At 40.3% G+C, this 15,443-nt stretch overlaps 2 protein-coding genes across 6 annotated transcripts in view; one reads left to right on the forward strand and one right to left on the reverse strand.

Annotated features, from left to right (window-relative positions):
* Positions 1 to 15,443, forward strand: part of LOC109401911 (coactosin-like protein) — a 111,231-nt gene that overhangs the window by 33,774 nt on the left and 62,014 nt on the right. The window lies entirely within an intron of this gene.
* LOC115254442 (uncharacterized) overlaps positions 1,397 to 15,443 on the reverse strand; it is a 34,909-nt gene continuing 20,862 nt past the window's right edge. For 2 of the 5 annotated variants that reach the window (XM_062844648.1, XM_062844647.1), the window contains 6 exons: positions 6,295 to 6,434; positions 6,010 to 6,224; positions 5,852 to 5,945; positions 3,707 to 4,021; positions 2,855 to 2,966; positions 1,397 to 2,730 (listed from right to left, as the gene is read on the reverse strand). In XM_062844648.1, coding sequence (XP_062700632.1) covers positions 2,369 to 2,730; positions 2,855 to 2,966; positions 3,707 to 4,021; positions 5,852 to 5,945; positions 6,010 to 6,224; positions 6,295 to 6,434 — 1,238 coding nt within the window. In that variant the 3' untranslated portion in view covers positions 1,397 to 2,368. The other 3 variants (XM_062844650.1, XM_062844649.1, XM_062844651.1) reach the window with 3 other exon arrangements.

Genomic DNA, 15,443 nt, shown 5'->3' on the forward strand with positions numbered 1-15,443 from the left:
CTTTGCACCTAATCTCATGCTTGGTATATGACACGTAGATCGTAGGTACTGCAAAGCTGTTAAGCGTTTTGACGTTTGGAGCCTAATTAGACATTAGTCATAGTGGACTACTCACGAAATGAGTCGTAGATTGTATTTAGATTGTCAAGATAAGGGCATGCATGTCACTCGCGGCCCTTTTTGTTTCCAAGCTGATGTTTTTTTTTTTTAATGATGAGAAATATCTTGCATTTTACGGACAAAAGGATCCTAAAGGACTATCTCAAGTCTTGGTTCAAGCGAATTGGAAATAATCAGTAATAGCGTACTACCCATGATGGATGGAAGAATGTTCTTTGCGGCAGTTGCCAACATCAGGGTGATGGAATCATAACAGAAACAGTGTTGCCATTCAGACGGCTGTTCACTCTTCGCTTCCCCAAGTAACCATGAGGCACGGTAATTCACCTACACTCAGAAATATAAAAAATCAGAGACAGATTAAAAGTTATACAATTTTAACTTTTATTGGGTTTACACATACCCAAGTTTAACATTTATACTGTATTAGTCTAGTAATTTAATCTTTACCAGATTTTTGCGAAAATATGTGTTAGCGTGTTTAAGTTTTCCAGAACTTTTCGAGTCAGCAGGACAGTCTTTGTGGCTTTTACGTATTTTTAAGAAATGATAATTACCACCGCTGGTCTTTGGTTTCCTGAGAACAGCTTATCGAAAACGCCAGTATATGGTAAGTACCTTTATGCTGCATAAAATCAACTTGAAATCAAGCGTATTCTGTGTTTTAGACTCCTCCGGCACCGGCACGACAGAAACCAGCAGCAACGCCAGTTCCGTTCCAATGCGGCAGAGAGCATCAAGCGCAAGGACACATCGGAACCCTTGTCGGAACCTATCGGAACTGAAAGCGCCAGAAAAGGAGACAGGCCAGCATTTCCAAGAGCTGTTGCAGGGACCACCGTTTGCCGCTAGAGACCGCAAAAGCTAATTCCGCAACGACAGACGGAGAGTTCGTTCAATGTATTTTTGCAACAGTGTTTTCGACGCAGAGGAGGTTCGGGAAAACCATGACGAGGATGCATCCCTTTTCGATCGTTGTTGCAGTTCTGACGCCGGTTTTCATACATACTTGTAAATATTGTTCAAAATAAACGACACGCTTAATTGATTAGCTTTTTCTTTTTGCTTTCAAGAAAATAAACAATCAAAACCAAGCAACATTTCAATAAACTCTGGTTATACATGGTTCGATATAGCTATCCTATACTAGACTACGTGTAAATCGAAGTTATACTGAGCTGTATAAGTTGAACATATACTTAGCCTGGGGTCAACCAGGTGAAATGGATTTAGTGTGGGATTTATACTAAATAGTTTAGATTTTTTTCTGAGTGTACACTCAGAAAAAAATCTATACTAAATAGTATACATCCCACGCTAAATCACTATTCGCCTGGTTGACCCCAGGTCAAGTTTAAACGCGAACAATACTGGCCTAGTATAACTTTGATTTATAACGGAAAAAGTATAACTTTCACATATTTGCTCACAGATTAATATGGGTATAATCCTAAATTGCTTTATTTTACTTATTTGATTCGTTTTAAATATAATTGAAGTTTTCTAACCAAATTAGGGTATTAGTAACATGATAATTTTCGTCATCGAAGATTGCTCGATTTAGAGAAATTGCTCATGCTACCTAACCCTAATTCAAGGAAATGAATGGTTTTCGATATTTCCAGATCTAAAACAGATATCACAGCCACCACATTGAAAATGCTACTGCTTCTTATTGGCAACCAAATGTGAGGTTAGGTAACGACATATTTTCAGCTTTGGAATACCAGAATTTCTCCTGTAAATTACATTTATATGCTATCCAATAGTGCAATAATATATAACTGACATATAGCTCTGATCGGGAGTTGGGTTTTAATCGAAACTGGCAACAAAATAGTTTTACTCAGTAGCATTTACAATCTGTTGGGTTTATTAGTTAACTATTGTATTTAACCAAGTTTTTATTTTCAATTTCATGAAGTGTGATGTTACACGTTTATGAAGTGTATCGGCAGCCTTGCTTAAATGACTGATTGTTCATTAATACGTGCTTCACGGCTTTCTTTTAGCATTTTATAAACATAACAAAAAATCTGACTTAATTAATCATTAGCACGAGCTACATCGCTATGTTTCTACATTTCATCAACATAACAAAAAAATAAGACTGTAGACTGTAGCTTAGCTTGAAACACAAATATTTAGGACTTTGATACATCAGACTTTACGAGTAAGTTAAGGAAGTGCATCGGCAGCCTTGCTTAAATGATCGCATAAATCGTTGACACGAGCCACACGGCTGTGTTTAAGAATTTTGTAAACAAAAACATAAAAAAAAATCAACAGTTTTCTTAGCTTTACTCGGTACACTAATATTCAGCACTTTCATCGCCTTCAATAGTAAATCCAACGCGATGAAAAAGTCTGTCCCGCAAGCGATGGCTCCTTTCTCCAACACAACGAAATACGCGCCCTCTGCGAAGGCAACCGTATCGCAGAAAATGAAAGGCACTTCAGATCCCTCCATTTCATCTTCTGGATCTTGTTTCCACCTCACAAACACTGACGCAAAATCTTCCAATGGTGGTAGATTTGAAGGGTTAGATTTTCTTACGTTACCCTGGTGGGTTAGTTCGGCCATGATTTTCAAAAGAGCTTTTACGCCAACTGGAATAAAAAATCAGAATAAAATGCTTTAACTAGCACTGGAAAAAGACAGAGAAAATTAAATAAATCTGGAGAAGGAATCAGTTTTGATTTACTCGCAGTTGCTAATCAACAATTTACTCACCACTAGCAATTTCATCATAGAACTGATTCAAAACGAGGCATAACGGCACAATAGTTGAAAACAATCGCGTGGCTTCTTTATCCGGGAACATCATTTCAAACTCGTAATGAATCTAAAAAAAGTAACGTCATAAATTGTTAATTTGTCTTGTAATAGGACGCAATCAGTGAAGTATACTAGATTGAAAGTAGTTGGATTTTTGTATGGTGTTCTCCATTTCTGCAATGAATTGGTGCAAACAGTGTGGGTATTATGGTTTCTTACCTAATTCGATACTGTTTGAGTAACTGTGTTGTTGTATTATTCATTTCTTGCAACTTCAACAGCACAGTTACCCAAATTTTTGCTCAAATAGCATAAAATTAGGCCAGAAATCATAATACCCATGCTGTTTGCACAATATCATTGCAGAAATGGAGAATTGATCTCACCATACAAAAATCCAGCTCACTACTTTAAATCTAGTACTTCACTGATTGAGTCCTATTAAACCAGTTGATTTTTATAGATTCAGTTTGAATAAGTGTGAATAAAAAAGAAAAATAAAAAATGCAGTTTTCTCATTTATCTTAAGCTCAAACCGATTTAAAAATGATGAGGTTGTTCCATGGGCCAAAAAACAAGCTGATCGTATTTCATAATCAGATAAAAATTTGGGCGAGAAAACTCTTTATTTTTTGTAGAATGAGTTGCACGTAAATTTAAAGAAGAGAGGTTCGGTAAAGAGAAATCGAATCATGTTACTTTTGACCTTATTCAATGTCAATCTGAACTAATAAATTTGTTGGAAGACTGCGCAAAAAAATATTGTTTTTTAAAACATACTACAGTACAAGGTGTTCTAATAATTACCAATTGGCCTTCATAGAATATGAAATGTGGGAACTGAGTCAACAGCTCATTGCACTGCACTTTCCGGTTGCGCAGCCCATCTCGATAGTGGAATGTAGATTCCATTAGTTGTTCGACGGTTGTAAAATCGGCGGTCTCATCCAACTCCATAAGTTCGTCCACAGCTTCTGACACTTCGCGGCTCAAATTGACGAAACTTTTGCGCTTCTTCCTCACAGTCGGTGGCGCTTGGGCTTGCTTGTTACGCACCCAGAAGTGAATAAAGCCTGTATGTTCCCCTGTAGTTTGTCCATTGTGCTCCCAGAAGAACTCAGCCTGAAATAAATTATATAATAAATATAGAAATAAATAAACTATAATATCACACAGAATTGGATGTAGCTCTCAGAATAAATTACAGTACATAAATACAGTAAATATATTGTCACGGTAACGTAAGCGCCAATTGTTTGGTTGAGGAATCGAATGGTGGCAGTGGTGAGCAAATGTAATCATTAGTGGCCCATCGACCACTTGTCAAATAGTCCAATACCTATCAAATTTACATAAAAATTCATTTATATATACAAATTGTTCAAGAAACATCAGTTTGTATCAGAGTTTCCATTGTTCATGTGTAGATAGAAGCGACAGCGAGCTTCCCACCATATTGTCTTCTAGCTCTTCAAAATCACAGTGTGCTTTATATGCACCAAAATATTCTTGGTAAATATTCACTAAACACTAATGAGTGATTCGTACAGAAATAGAACAATAGGACACGATCGGTGAAGTACTAGAGTTGAAGTAATGAGCTGAAGCGTTTCAGAAAAAAAGGGCTTGAACAAAAGTTATTGCAGATAAGCTCAATTTTTGGAAATCAATTAAAACATATTTAGTTGTAAATCAATAGTTTTTTATTTGATTATCAATAGTTCCACTATTGAAACAAATAGTAAGTAGTTGGTAACAATCTAAAAATATTTGCATCATATTCATATAATTCCGTTTGTCTCAAGGTTTGTCCCGAGTTCGTCGAAAATTGATGGAGCCCTAGTGCAACCATGGGAGGGTTAACAAATTTCATTTAATAATTGCATCGAATAATAAACATCAATCTTCTAAGATCTTTCAGTTAATAGCAAACTTTGCGTGATTCTCCAAAAGCATCGCAACGGCAATCAGAGAACAATATTGTCTATCCGATTGGAATCAAGACAGACATTTAATCAAAAACTGCCATTTTCTTGGTCCATAAGTGTCGCACTTGTTTCGCATCTACTGCGCTGTGTTGCTTACTACAACGGGAAGGATGCGCACTACTTTTGGCATTATTTCAAAACGTCGCGAGTTGGGTCACGTCGCGACTTGATTGTATGGTTTGGTGGTGGCCCGACAATATTACCTGTTCTAACTACCTTCTCTGTAGGCCATCGGAAAGTGTTTTTGAAACAGTTCCTGATGATAATATAGCGCATTTAGTTCACCACTGGACTATCGCACGAGTTTTCAATAGTGCGAAAACGTCAATAAAAGTGCGCGATTGCAACAAATCAACTTAGTGTGTTCAGAGTACTTATTCAGCATAAATCAAAGAAATAGTGCGCCGAAGACATCAACTGGATTTGATGCAATCGCGCATTTTTATTAACGTTTTGGTACTTATGAAGACTGTCCAGTGACGAACTACACTATCCGTCATAAGTACGGACTCACAAAAAGAATTGCAACAATTTTGCATCACCCTGACTCACCTCGATATCTCCAAAACCTTTGGACTTACAAAGATGCTGTCTTCAGGTAAGTTATTCAGAAGACCAAAAGCAACAACTTTTCTGAAGGCGGCATTTTTTCTGGTGTTCTGGTTTAGAGATATCGAGGTGAGTCAGGGTGATGCAATATTGTTGCAATACTTTTTGTGAGTCCGTACTTATGACGGGTAGTGTAAATGCGCAAAAATTAATCAGAAGTTTACGCTGTTCAGCGAGTCCCCCTATTGTGTTTCCATGGAACATAGAAATGTATTTTGTCATGGTAAGCTTTTGGAATTTTTGATTACATGCCAAAATTTGTTTGGAAAGCATTTCTGCTAAAATCAAACTAGTAACAAAATTAAAAAAATGTTGTTAGTATGGTGCCAATTTAAATTGGACTTTTAACAATTACCTCTGCTGGTTTTTCTTCAGAGTTGCAAGCCAGGCAATCAAAAGCCGTGATGATAGATTGAGCAAGCTTCCTTTTTGTTGCAGATGTAATTGATCTAAAATAGTAGATAAAACAGTATAAAAAATGAGTTGGTGTTTTATATCTCATTTTAAAAGTACCTTCCAGCATTTATTTCATTCGCAAAGAAATGGTCGCATAGTGTTCGATTGATCTTATGTTTCTCCTTCTTCAATAACGTCGCTCCTTCTGCCAATTTTCCTCTCAATAACTTCTGACATTCGCTACTTGATTCCAGCACTTTTATTACTGCGTCCTTGTCAATGGATGGATCCAGAAGGTTTTGATCGCTGTTGTTCAAAGATGCTGATGTTGTCTTAGAGAAATAAACGAGAAATAATCATGCATTATTAGAGTAGAATAGATTGTATAGTTAGCATATGTACCTCTGAAAGTATTCCAGATTCTCGAAATTCTTGCTGAAGCCTTTGAATCCTCAACCACGAACCAAGTTTCATTTGTAGTGTTGACATGACCATTTCTTGCGACAGCATCAAAAACGTGTGTACGGTAGTTATATCGTTATCTGTAAACATATTTAACGGTTTTTATTAGTATCAGAACAGTTCGGAGGAAGTTGGGTTTTACGTCAATAAAAGCTTGTTTTTTTCATATTATGTGAGTTAAAGTTGCAAAAGATCAAACTGAAGCCTGTAAAAGCCTGGCAGAGTCCCGCAAAGATAACTTCTTTTTAATGTTATTTTTCTTCTTCTACAAACTTAGACAAATTTTGATTTCTAATTGAGTTCATCAAAAAAAAGTTGCACGAAACCTAATGCAAGAATTTCATATATGATACATTCGCCGGTTTTAGCCAGTCTAAGAGATTTTTTTAAATAATCAAAAAAAATTATAAAAAATACCAATATGTCAAATGAAAAGCTTCAATCTTTATTTTGTAGGTAGGAAAAATGCAGAAAAACTAATAGAGTCTGGGATCATTTGGGTAGGGACCTATTTTGTGCACCTTACGCTGTAACTCAGTTTATTTTATATAGCGTATTTAGTTCACTACTGGACTATCGCACTAGTTTTCAAGAGTGCGAAAACGCAAATAAAAGTGCGCGATAGCATCCAATCAACTCGGTGTCTTCAGACCACTTATTCAGCATACATCGAAGAATTAGTGCGCCGAAGACATCATTTTGATTTGATGCAATCGCGCAGTTTTATTTACGTTTTCGCACTTATGAAGACTCAGTGCGCAGTCCAGTGGTGAACTAAATGCGGTATAACATTTGGCTTAAGTTTTTGTACATGGTGAGCAACGTGTATGTCAATTGATGTAAATTTGTCCGAGTTACAGTGGAAGGTGCCCAAAATAGGCTCCTCTTCCCAAATGGCCTAGTCTCTATTTGCTTTTGGTATAAAAACGACGTTGACCAGAAGTACAGCATTAGTTTAGGCCACATTCTCACGTTTGGTTGCTATTTTGGCCAATCACGAACATTTCTTATGGGCATTCGGTTTGAATAATTGCTGGTACTCTCGATAGGTAGCCGACTTGATAATTCATCGAGTTTCACACTGGGGACGTTTAAAAATTACGTCCAACATTTTGAGGAGAAGATTGGGCTCCAGAAAAGTGTACGTGTAGTACGTGCATTAGATATAGTATGAATGGCATGACAGAAGGGGGTGTTTAGAACTCCCGAAAAACGATGGACGTAATGTATGATTTTTCTCTGCGGGCCTCTATCATAAACAGACTCTAGATCAAGCCGAGTAAGACCTTTCTTTTTTATGTATATGTGTTAGGTTAGCCGAGAACGATCACACAATATTTCACCTCGATTGAAGAAAACACATATGTTTAGTGTTGGCTATGCAAATTATTCATAAGATGTACTAACCCTTCCGTTACCAACCCCCCCTAACGAGAGTGCGAAAAAATACTCTTTTCGTTATAACTTTTTTGTTTTTCAATATTTTTCGACCAAATTTTGACACAATAAGCGGATATCCTTCTATTTTAAGGATTTGCTAAGGATTGTTGGAATGGCCATCTGGTTCCGGAGTTATTCCGGAATCAAAATGGGTCATTCGATTTGGCCATTTTGGAAAAAGTAAATTTTCGATATGAGAGCCGTTTAGTTTTCAGACCTAAGTGCACTAGAATGATAGAAAAAATTGTCTAGAAGTCCATCCCGGTCACTACGTGCCTTGGAACCCGTTTTACGGATGTTCCGGGGAACCGGTTCCGGGGTCAATTTTTGAATATGATTCAATCCCATCATGCGACACCTCAAACTTCATGATTTTTCAAGATGCATCATTCTGTGCTGTTTTGGCGTTGTCTGAAATACTGTTGGCCATCTTGGAACCGGTATTCGGATTTCCCGGGAATCGGTTCCGGTGGTTCCGGGGTCCAATTTTCGAAAATAAACAAACACCATCATGCGACATATCAAACTTCATGATTTTGAAAATTATGGCGCTTTATCATAATGGTTGGCCACTTAGGATACATTTGGCCATTATGGAATCGGTATTCGGATTTTCCGGAATCCAGTTCCCGGGCCAAGTTTTGAAAGTGGTTCAATACCGTCATGCGGCATCTCAAACATCGTGATTTTCAAAATACATCATTCTGGGCTTATATTGCGTTATCTGAAATACTGTTGGCCATTGTAGAACCGGTATTCAGATTTCCCGGGAATCGGTTCCGGTGGTTCCGGGATCAATTTTTCGAAGATAAACACCAGGAATTACTACGGAAGTTCCCACAGCAATTCCTCTGAAAATTCTTCTAGGAATTCCTCCGGAAATTCCTCCAGGAAGTCCTCCGGAAATTCCTCCAGGGATTTCTCCGGAAATTCCTCCGGGAATTCCTCCAGGAATTCCTCCGGAAATTCCTCCAGGAATTCCACCAGGAATTACTACGGAAATTCTTTCAGCAATTCCTACGGAAGTTCTTCCAGGAATTCCTACGGAAGTTCTTCCAAGAATTCCTACGGAAGTTCTTCCAGGAATTCCTACGGAAGTACTTCCAGGAATTCCTACAGAAGTTCTTCCAGGGATTCCTGCGGAAATTCCTCCAGGGATGCCTCCAAAAATTTCTCCGTGGATTCCTCCGGAAATTCCTCCAGGAATTCCTCCGGAAATTCCTCCAGGAATTCTTCCGGAAATTACTCCAGGATTCCCTCCGGAAATTACTCCAGGATTCCCTCCGGAAATTCCTCCACGAATTCCTCTGAAAGTTCCTCGAGGCGTTCCTCCCGCAAAATATTGGTGGAACTCCCTGGAAGAATTCTTGGGGGAACACCCGGAGGGGCTCCTACAAGTATTCCTTGAAGAACTTCTGGAGGAGCTCTTGAGGCAATTCCAGGAGAAACTACCGCAAGAATTTACAGGGAGAATTCCTGGAGAAATTCTCGGAGGAATTTTCGAAGGAACTCCTGGAAGAAATGTTGGAGGAATTCCCAGAATATTTTTTGAAGGAATTTCCGGAGGAATTCCTGGAGGAATTTCCGGAGGAATTCCTGGAGGAATTTCCGGAGGAATTCCTGGAGGAATTTCCGGAGGAATTCCTGGAGGAATTTCCGGAGGAATTCTTGGAGGAATTTCCGGAGGAATTCCTGGAGGAATTTCCGGAGGAATTCCTGGAGGAATTTCCGGAGGAATTCCTGGAGGAATTTCCGGAGGAATTCCTGGAGGAATTTCCGGAGGAATTCCTGGAGGAATTTCCGGAGGAATTCCTGGAGGAATTTCCGGAGGAATTCCTGGAGGAATTTCCGGAGGAATTCCTGGAGGAATTTCCGGAGGAATTCCTGGAGGAATTTCCGGAGGAATTCCTGGAGGAATTTCCGGAGGAATTCCTGGAGGAATTTCCGGAGGAATTCCTGGAGGAATTTCCGGAGGAATTCCTGGAGGAATTTCCGGAGGAATTCCTGGAGGAATTTCCGGAGGAATTCCTGGAGGAATTTCCGGAGGAATTCCTGGAGGAATTTCCGGAGGAATTCCTGGAGGAATTTCCGGAGGAATTCCTGGAGGAATTTCCGGAGGAATTCCTGGAGGAATTTCCGGAGGAATTCCTGGAGGAATTTCCGGAGGAATTCCTGGAGGAATTTCCGGAGGAATTCCTGGAGGAATTTCCGGAGGAATTCCTGGAGGAATTTCCGGAGGAATTCCTGGAGGAATTTCCGGAGGAATTCCTGGAGGAATTTCCGGAGGAATTCCTGGAGGAATTTCCGGAGGAATTCCTGGAGGAATTTCCGGAGGAATTCCTGGAGGAATTTCCGGAGGAATTCCTGGAGGAATTTCCGGAGGAATTCCTGGAGGAATTTCCGGAGGAATTCCTGGAGGAATTTCCGGAGGAATTCCTGGACGAATTTCCGAAAGAATTCCTGGAGGAATTTCCGGAGGAATTCCTGGAGGAATTTCCAGAGGAATTCCTGGAAGAACTTCCATAGGAATTCCTGGAAGAACTTCCGTAGGAATTCCTGGAGGAACTTCCGTAGGAATTGCTGGAAGAATATCCGTAGGAATTCCTGGTGGAATTCATGGAGGAATTTCCGGAGGAATTCCTAGAAGAATTTTCAGAGGAATTTCTGCAGGAATTTCCGTAGGAATTCCTGGTGTTTATCTTCGAAAAATTGACCCTGGAACCACCGGAACCGATTCCCGGGAAATCTAAATACCGGTTCTACAATGGCCAACAGTATTTCAGATAACGCAATATAAGCCCAGAATGATGTATTTTGAAAATCACGATGTTTGAGATGCCGCATGACGGTATTGAACCATTTTCAAAACTTGGCCCCAGAACAGGATTTCGGGAAATCCGAATACCGATTCCATAATGGCCAAATGTATCCTAAGTGGCCAACCATTATAATAAAGTGCCATAATTTTCAAAATCATGAAGTTTGATATGTCGCATGATGGTGTTTGTTTATTTTCGAAAATTGGGCCCCGGAACCACCGGAACCGATTCCCGGGAAATCCGAATACCGGTTCCAAAATGGCCAACAGTATTTCAGACAACGCCAAAACAGCACAGAATGATGCATCTTGAAAAATCATGAAGTTTGAGGTGTCGCATGATGGGATTGAATCATATTCAAAAATTGACCCCGGAACCGGTTCCCCGGAACATCCGTAAAACGGGTTCCAAGGCACGTAGTGACCGGGATGGACTTCTAGACAATTTTTTCTATCATTCTAGTGCACTTAGGTCTGAAAACTAAACGGCTCTCATATCGAAAATTTACTTTTTCCAAAATGGCCAAATCGAATGACCCATTTTGATTCCGGAATAACTCCGGAACCAGATGGCCATTCCAACAATCCTTAGCAAATCCTTAAAATAGAAGGATATCCGCTTATTGTGTCAAAATTTGGTCGAAAAATATTGAAAAACAAAAAAGTTATAACGAAAAGAGTATTTTTTCGCACTCTCGTTAGGGGGGGTTGGTAACGGAAGGGCTAAACAAAGTAATTATTTTAGGGTGCAATAAAAGGTAACCTCCTGCTGTTATATTTTGAAAAAGTATCTTTTGTCATTTAAAATAGTAACCTTACTGCGCATTTTGCGCAATTTTAAAATAAGTATTTTTTATGCTTTTTTGTGGATTAGTAATGCTATTTATTAGTTTAAGAAATGTATCAAAAGCATGCAAATTAATCGGGCATATTATAAAAAAGTGTAAAGGTATGGCACTCACCACTTACGAACTTCGATATGCTTAGGCAACATTTTGGTGGTTGAAAGCGGTCTTCAGTGCTTATTTATAGCTATCATAGTATTGTAACGAAATGTAACATTCTTCTGAATCATAAGGAATCCAAATGCTATACGTTTTTCTTTTGTAAACTTTACATTCATTTAACAATATTTCATTTTTGGTATTTTTAACTTGATAACTGTTAAATTTTTCAGAAAAATTGACTGTGATAAGACAATTTACTACGAAATACAAAGTTGCGTCGACGTAATAGATGCTACTAATGCTTCCGTATTGCTGTGCATTGTTTTCATCATCGTACTTAATAACAGCATGGGCTTTGAAGTGAATTCCATCGATTGTTACATGTTTTATGTTATGAATGTTTGCTGGGAAGTTTGCTAGCAAATCATTATGCGGTATGTTATCTTTTCTTACTACATTATCCGCTACAATATCCATGCGTTGGCTGAATGTTCTGGTTACTATGGACGATATTTGCTTCAAGTTCAATCGCTTTGCCAAACTCAAAGGAACATTCATGTAGTTTTGAGCATTTCTCATCTGATTTTTTGGTAGTTTATTAAGAGCTTCAAAACGCATGCAACTGTAATCATTTGGAACCGAGGTTGCCCTGGCGTTACTAGCATAGTGAGCAAGGTGATGAAACTTGTTTATTGGTGCGGTTCCTGGAAACATATTTTTAAATTGTTCGTGTAGTGCAGTTATGTTAAATTCCAGTCCATCTATCATGTCGTAAGTCGCCATAGTTGAAAAACATACAAAACAAATTTTTTGTAGTATTATGATTAGATCCATTACAGTATCATGTTCAGGTATCAAACCATTTAATATGAAAGGGAAAACCCTTAGTAAGACCCATGTTTGAGCCGCTGTTTGCTTAAGCTTAGTACTCAGATCGCAAGAAATGAGGTTAAGGAAAAAAGTGCATTTTTACCAAAGTAATTTTGACAGTCGATCTTGAGAGAGAAAAAAGAAAAAAAATCGACGAAACTCATTGTTTACCAATCTGACTGACTTGGAATGGAACCGGGACAATCGGCAAGAACAAGCGAACTCCCCTCCCAGGAGCAGGCATGAATCAACTGATCTGGACCACAGCAAACTGGAAGATTGACCAGCAATTCGAAGCGCTCCAGCTCTATTTGACCGGTGATATTCTGAGCGGGCCAACTGGCTGTTTGCTGCAACCAGACACGATTTGTTTTAGAAAATATCCGGCTGCTGGAAAAATGTGATTTCGAATTCGAAAAGGAATTGCTTCGGGTATTCGGAAAATCCACCGGAGCCTCCTCCAGGGATTCCTCCAGGAATTCCGTAGAGGATTCTTCCCAGAAATTCCTCCGGGGATTCATCCTTAAAATCCTTCTAAACTTCCTCCAGGGCTTCTTCCGGGAATTCCTCCGACGATTCTTTCAGAAATTCATCTGAAGACTCCTACAGAAATTCCTCCAGGAATTTCATCGGTGATTCCTCCAGGAATTCCCCGGGGATTCATCCATGAAATCCATCTCAGATTCCTCCTGGGATTCTTCCGGGGATTCCTTCAGGAATTTCTCCAAGGATTCCTTCGGAGATTCCTCCAGGAATTCCTTCGGAGATTCATCTGTGAATTCCTTCGGAGATTCATCCGTGAATTCCTTCGGAGATTCCTTCAGGAATTCCATCGGAGATTCCTCCGAGGTTTCTTCCAGAGATTCATCCATGGAAGCCTTCTAGGATTCCTCCAGGACTTTTTCCAGGGATTCCTTCAGAAATTGCTCCGGGGATGCCTTCGGAAATTCGTCCAGGGATCCCTTCAGAGATTCCTCCGAAAATTGCATCGAAGACTCTTCCGGGAATTCCATCGGAGATTCCTCCGGGGTTTCCTCCAGGAGTTCCTCCAGGAATTCCTCCGGGGATTTCTCTAGGAATTCCTCCGGGGATTCCTCAAGGAATTCCTCCGGGGATTCCTCCAGGAATTCCTCCGGGGATTCCTCCAGGAATTCCTCCGGGGATTCCTCCAGGAATTCCTCCGGGGATTCCTCCAGGAATTCCTCCGGGGATTCCTCCAGGAATTCCTCCGGGGATTCCTCCAGGAATTCCTCCGGGGATTCCTCCAGGAATTCTTCCAGGAATTCCTCCAGGAGTTCTTCCAGGGATTCCTCCGGGAATACCTCCAGGAATTCTTCCAGGAATTCCTCCAGGAATTCTTCCAGGAATTCCTCCAGGAATTCTTCCAGGAATTCCTCCAGGAATTTTTCCAGGAATTCCTCCATGAATTCTTCCAGGAATTCCTCCAGGAATTCTTCCAGGAATTCCTCCAGGAATTCTTCCAGGAATTCCTCCAGGAATTCTTGCAGGAATTCCTCCAGGAATTCTTCCAGGAATTCCTCCAGGAATTCTTCCAGGAATTCCTCCAGGAATTCCTCCAGGAATTCCTCCATGAATTCTTCCAGGAATTTCTCCTGGGATTCCTTCAAGAATTCCTCCAGGGATTCTCCCAGGAATTTCTCCAGGGATTCCTCCAGGGATTCCTCCAGGAATTCCTCCGGGGATTCCTCCAAGGATTCCTTAGGTAGTTCCTCCATGAATTCCTTCAGGAATTTCACCACGATTTCTTCCGGTAATTTCTCCAGGAATTCCAGGAGAGTTCCTCCAGGAATTCTTCCCGGAGTTCCTCCAGGAATTCTTCCAGGAATTCTTCCAAGAATTCCTCCAGAAGTTCTTCCAGGAATTCATCCAGGAATTTCTCCAGGAATTCTTCCAGGAATTCCTCCAGGAATTCCTCCAGGAATTCCTTCGGAGATTCCTCCAGGAATTCCTTCGGGGGTTCCTTCAGGAATTTCTTCGGTGGTTCTTTCAGGAATTCCTTCGGGGATTCCTCCAGGAATTCCTCCAGGAATTCTTCCAGGAATTCCTCCAGGAATTCTTCCAGGAATTCGTCCAGGAATTCTTCCAGGAGTTCCTCCAGGAATTCCTTCGTGGGATCCTTCAGGAATTCCTTCGGGGGTTCCTTCAGGAATTCCTTCGGGGATTCCTCCAGGAATTCCTCCAGGAATTCTTCCAGGAATTCCTCCAGGAATTCTTCCAGGAATTCCTCCAGGAATTCTTCCAGGAATTCCTCCAGGAATTCTTCCAGGAATTCCTCCAGCAATTCTTCCAGGAATTCCTCCAGGAATTCTTCCAGGAATTCCTCCAGGAATTCTTCCAGGAATTCCTCCAGGAATTCTTCCAGGAATTCCTCCAGGAATTCTTCCAGGAATTCCTCCAGGAATTCTTCCAGGAATTCCTCCAGGAAATCTTCCAGGAATTCTTCCAGGAATTCCTCCAGGAATTCTTCCAGGAATTCCTCCAGGAATCCTTCCAGGAATTCTTCCAGGAATTCCTCCAGGAATTCTTCCAGGAATTCCTCCAGGAATTCTTCCAGGAATTCCTCCAGGAATTCTTCCAGGAATTCCTCCAGGAATTCTTCCAGGAATTCCTCCAGGAATTCTTCCAGGAATTCCTCCAGGAATTCTTCCAGGAATTCCTCCAGGTATTCTTCCAGGAATTCCTCCAGGAATTCTTCCAGGAATTCTTCCAGGAATTCTTCCAGGAATTTATGCAGGAATTCTTCCAGGAATTCCTCCAGGAATTCTTCCAGGAATTCCTCCAGGAATTCTTCCAGGAATTCCTCCAGGAATTCTTCCAGGAATTCCTCCAGGAATTCTTCCAGGAATTCCTCCAGGAATCCTTCCAGGAATTCTTCCAGGAATACTTCCAGGAATTCCTCCAGGAATTCTTCCAGGAATTCCTCCAAGAATTCGTCCAGGAATTCTTCCAGGAATTCTTCCAGGAATTCCTCCAGGAATTCTTCCAGGAATTCC

Source organism: Aedes albopictus, chromosome 1 (genome assembly GCF_035046485.1).
Source record: "Aedes albopictus strain Foshan chromosome 1, AalbF5, whole genome shotgun sequence".
NCBI classification, from domain to species: Eukaryota; Metazoa; Arthropoda; class Insecta; order Diptera; family Culicidae; genus Aedes; species Aedes albopictus.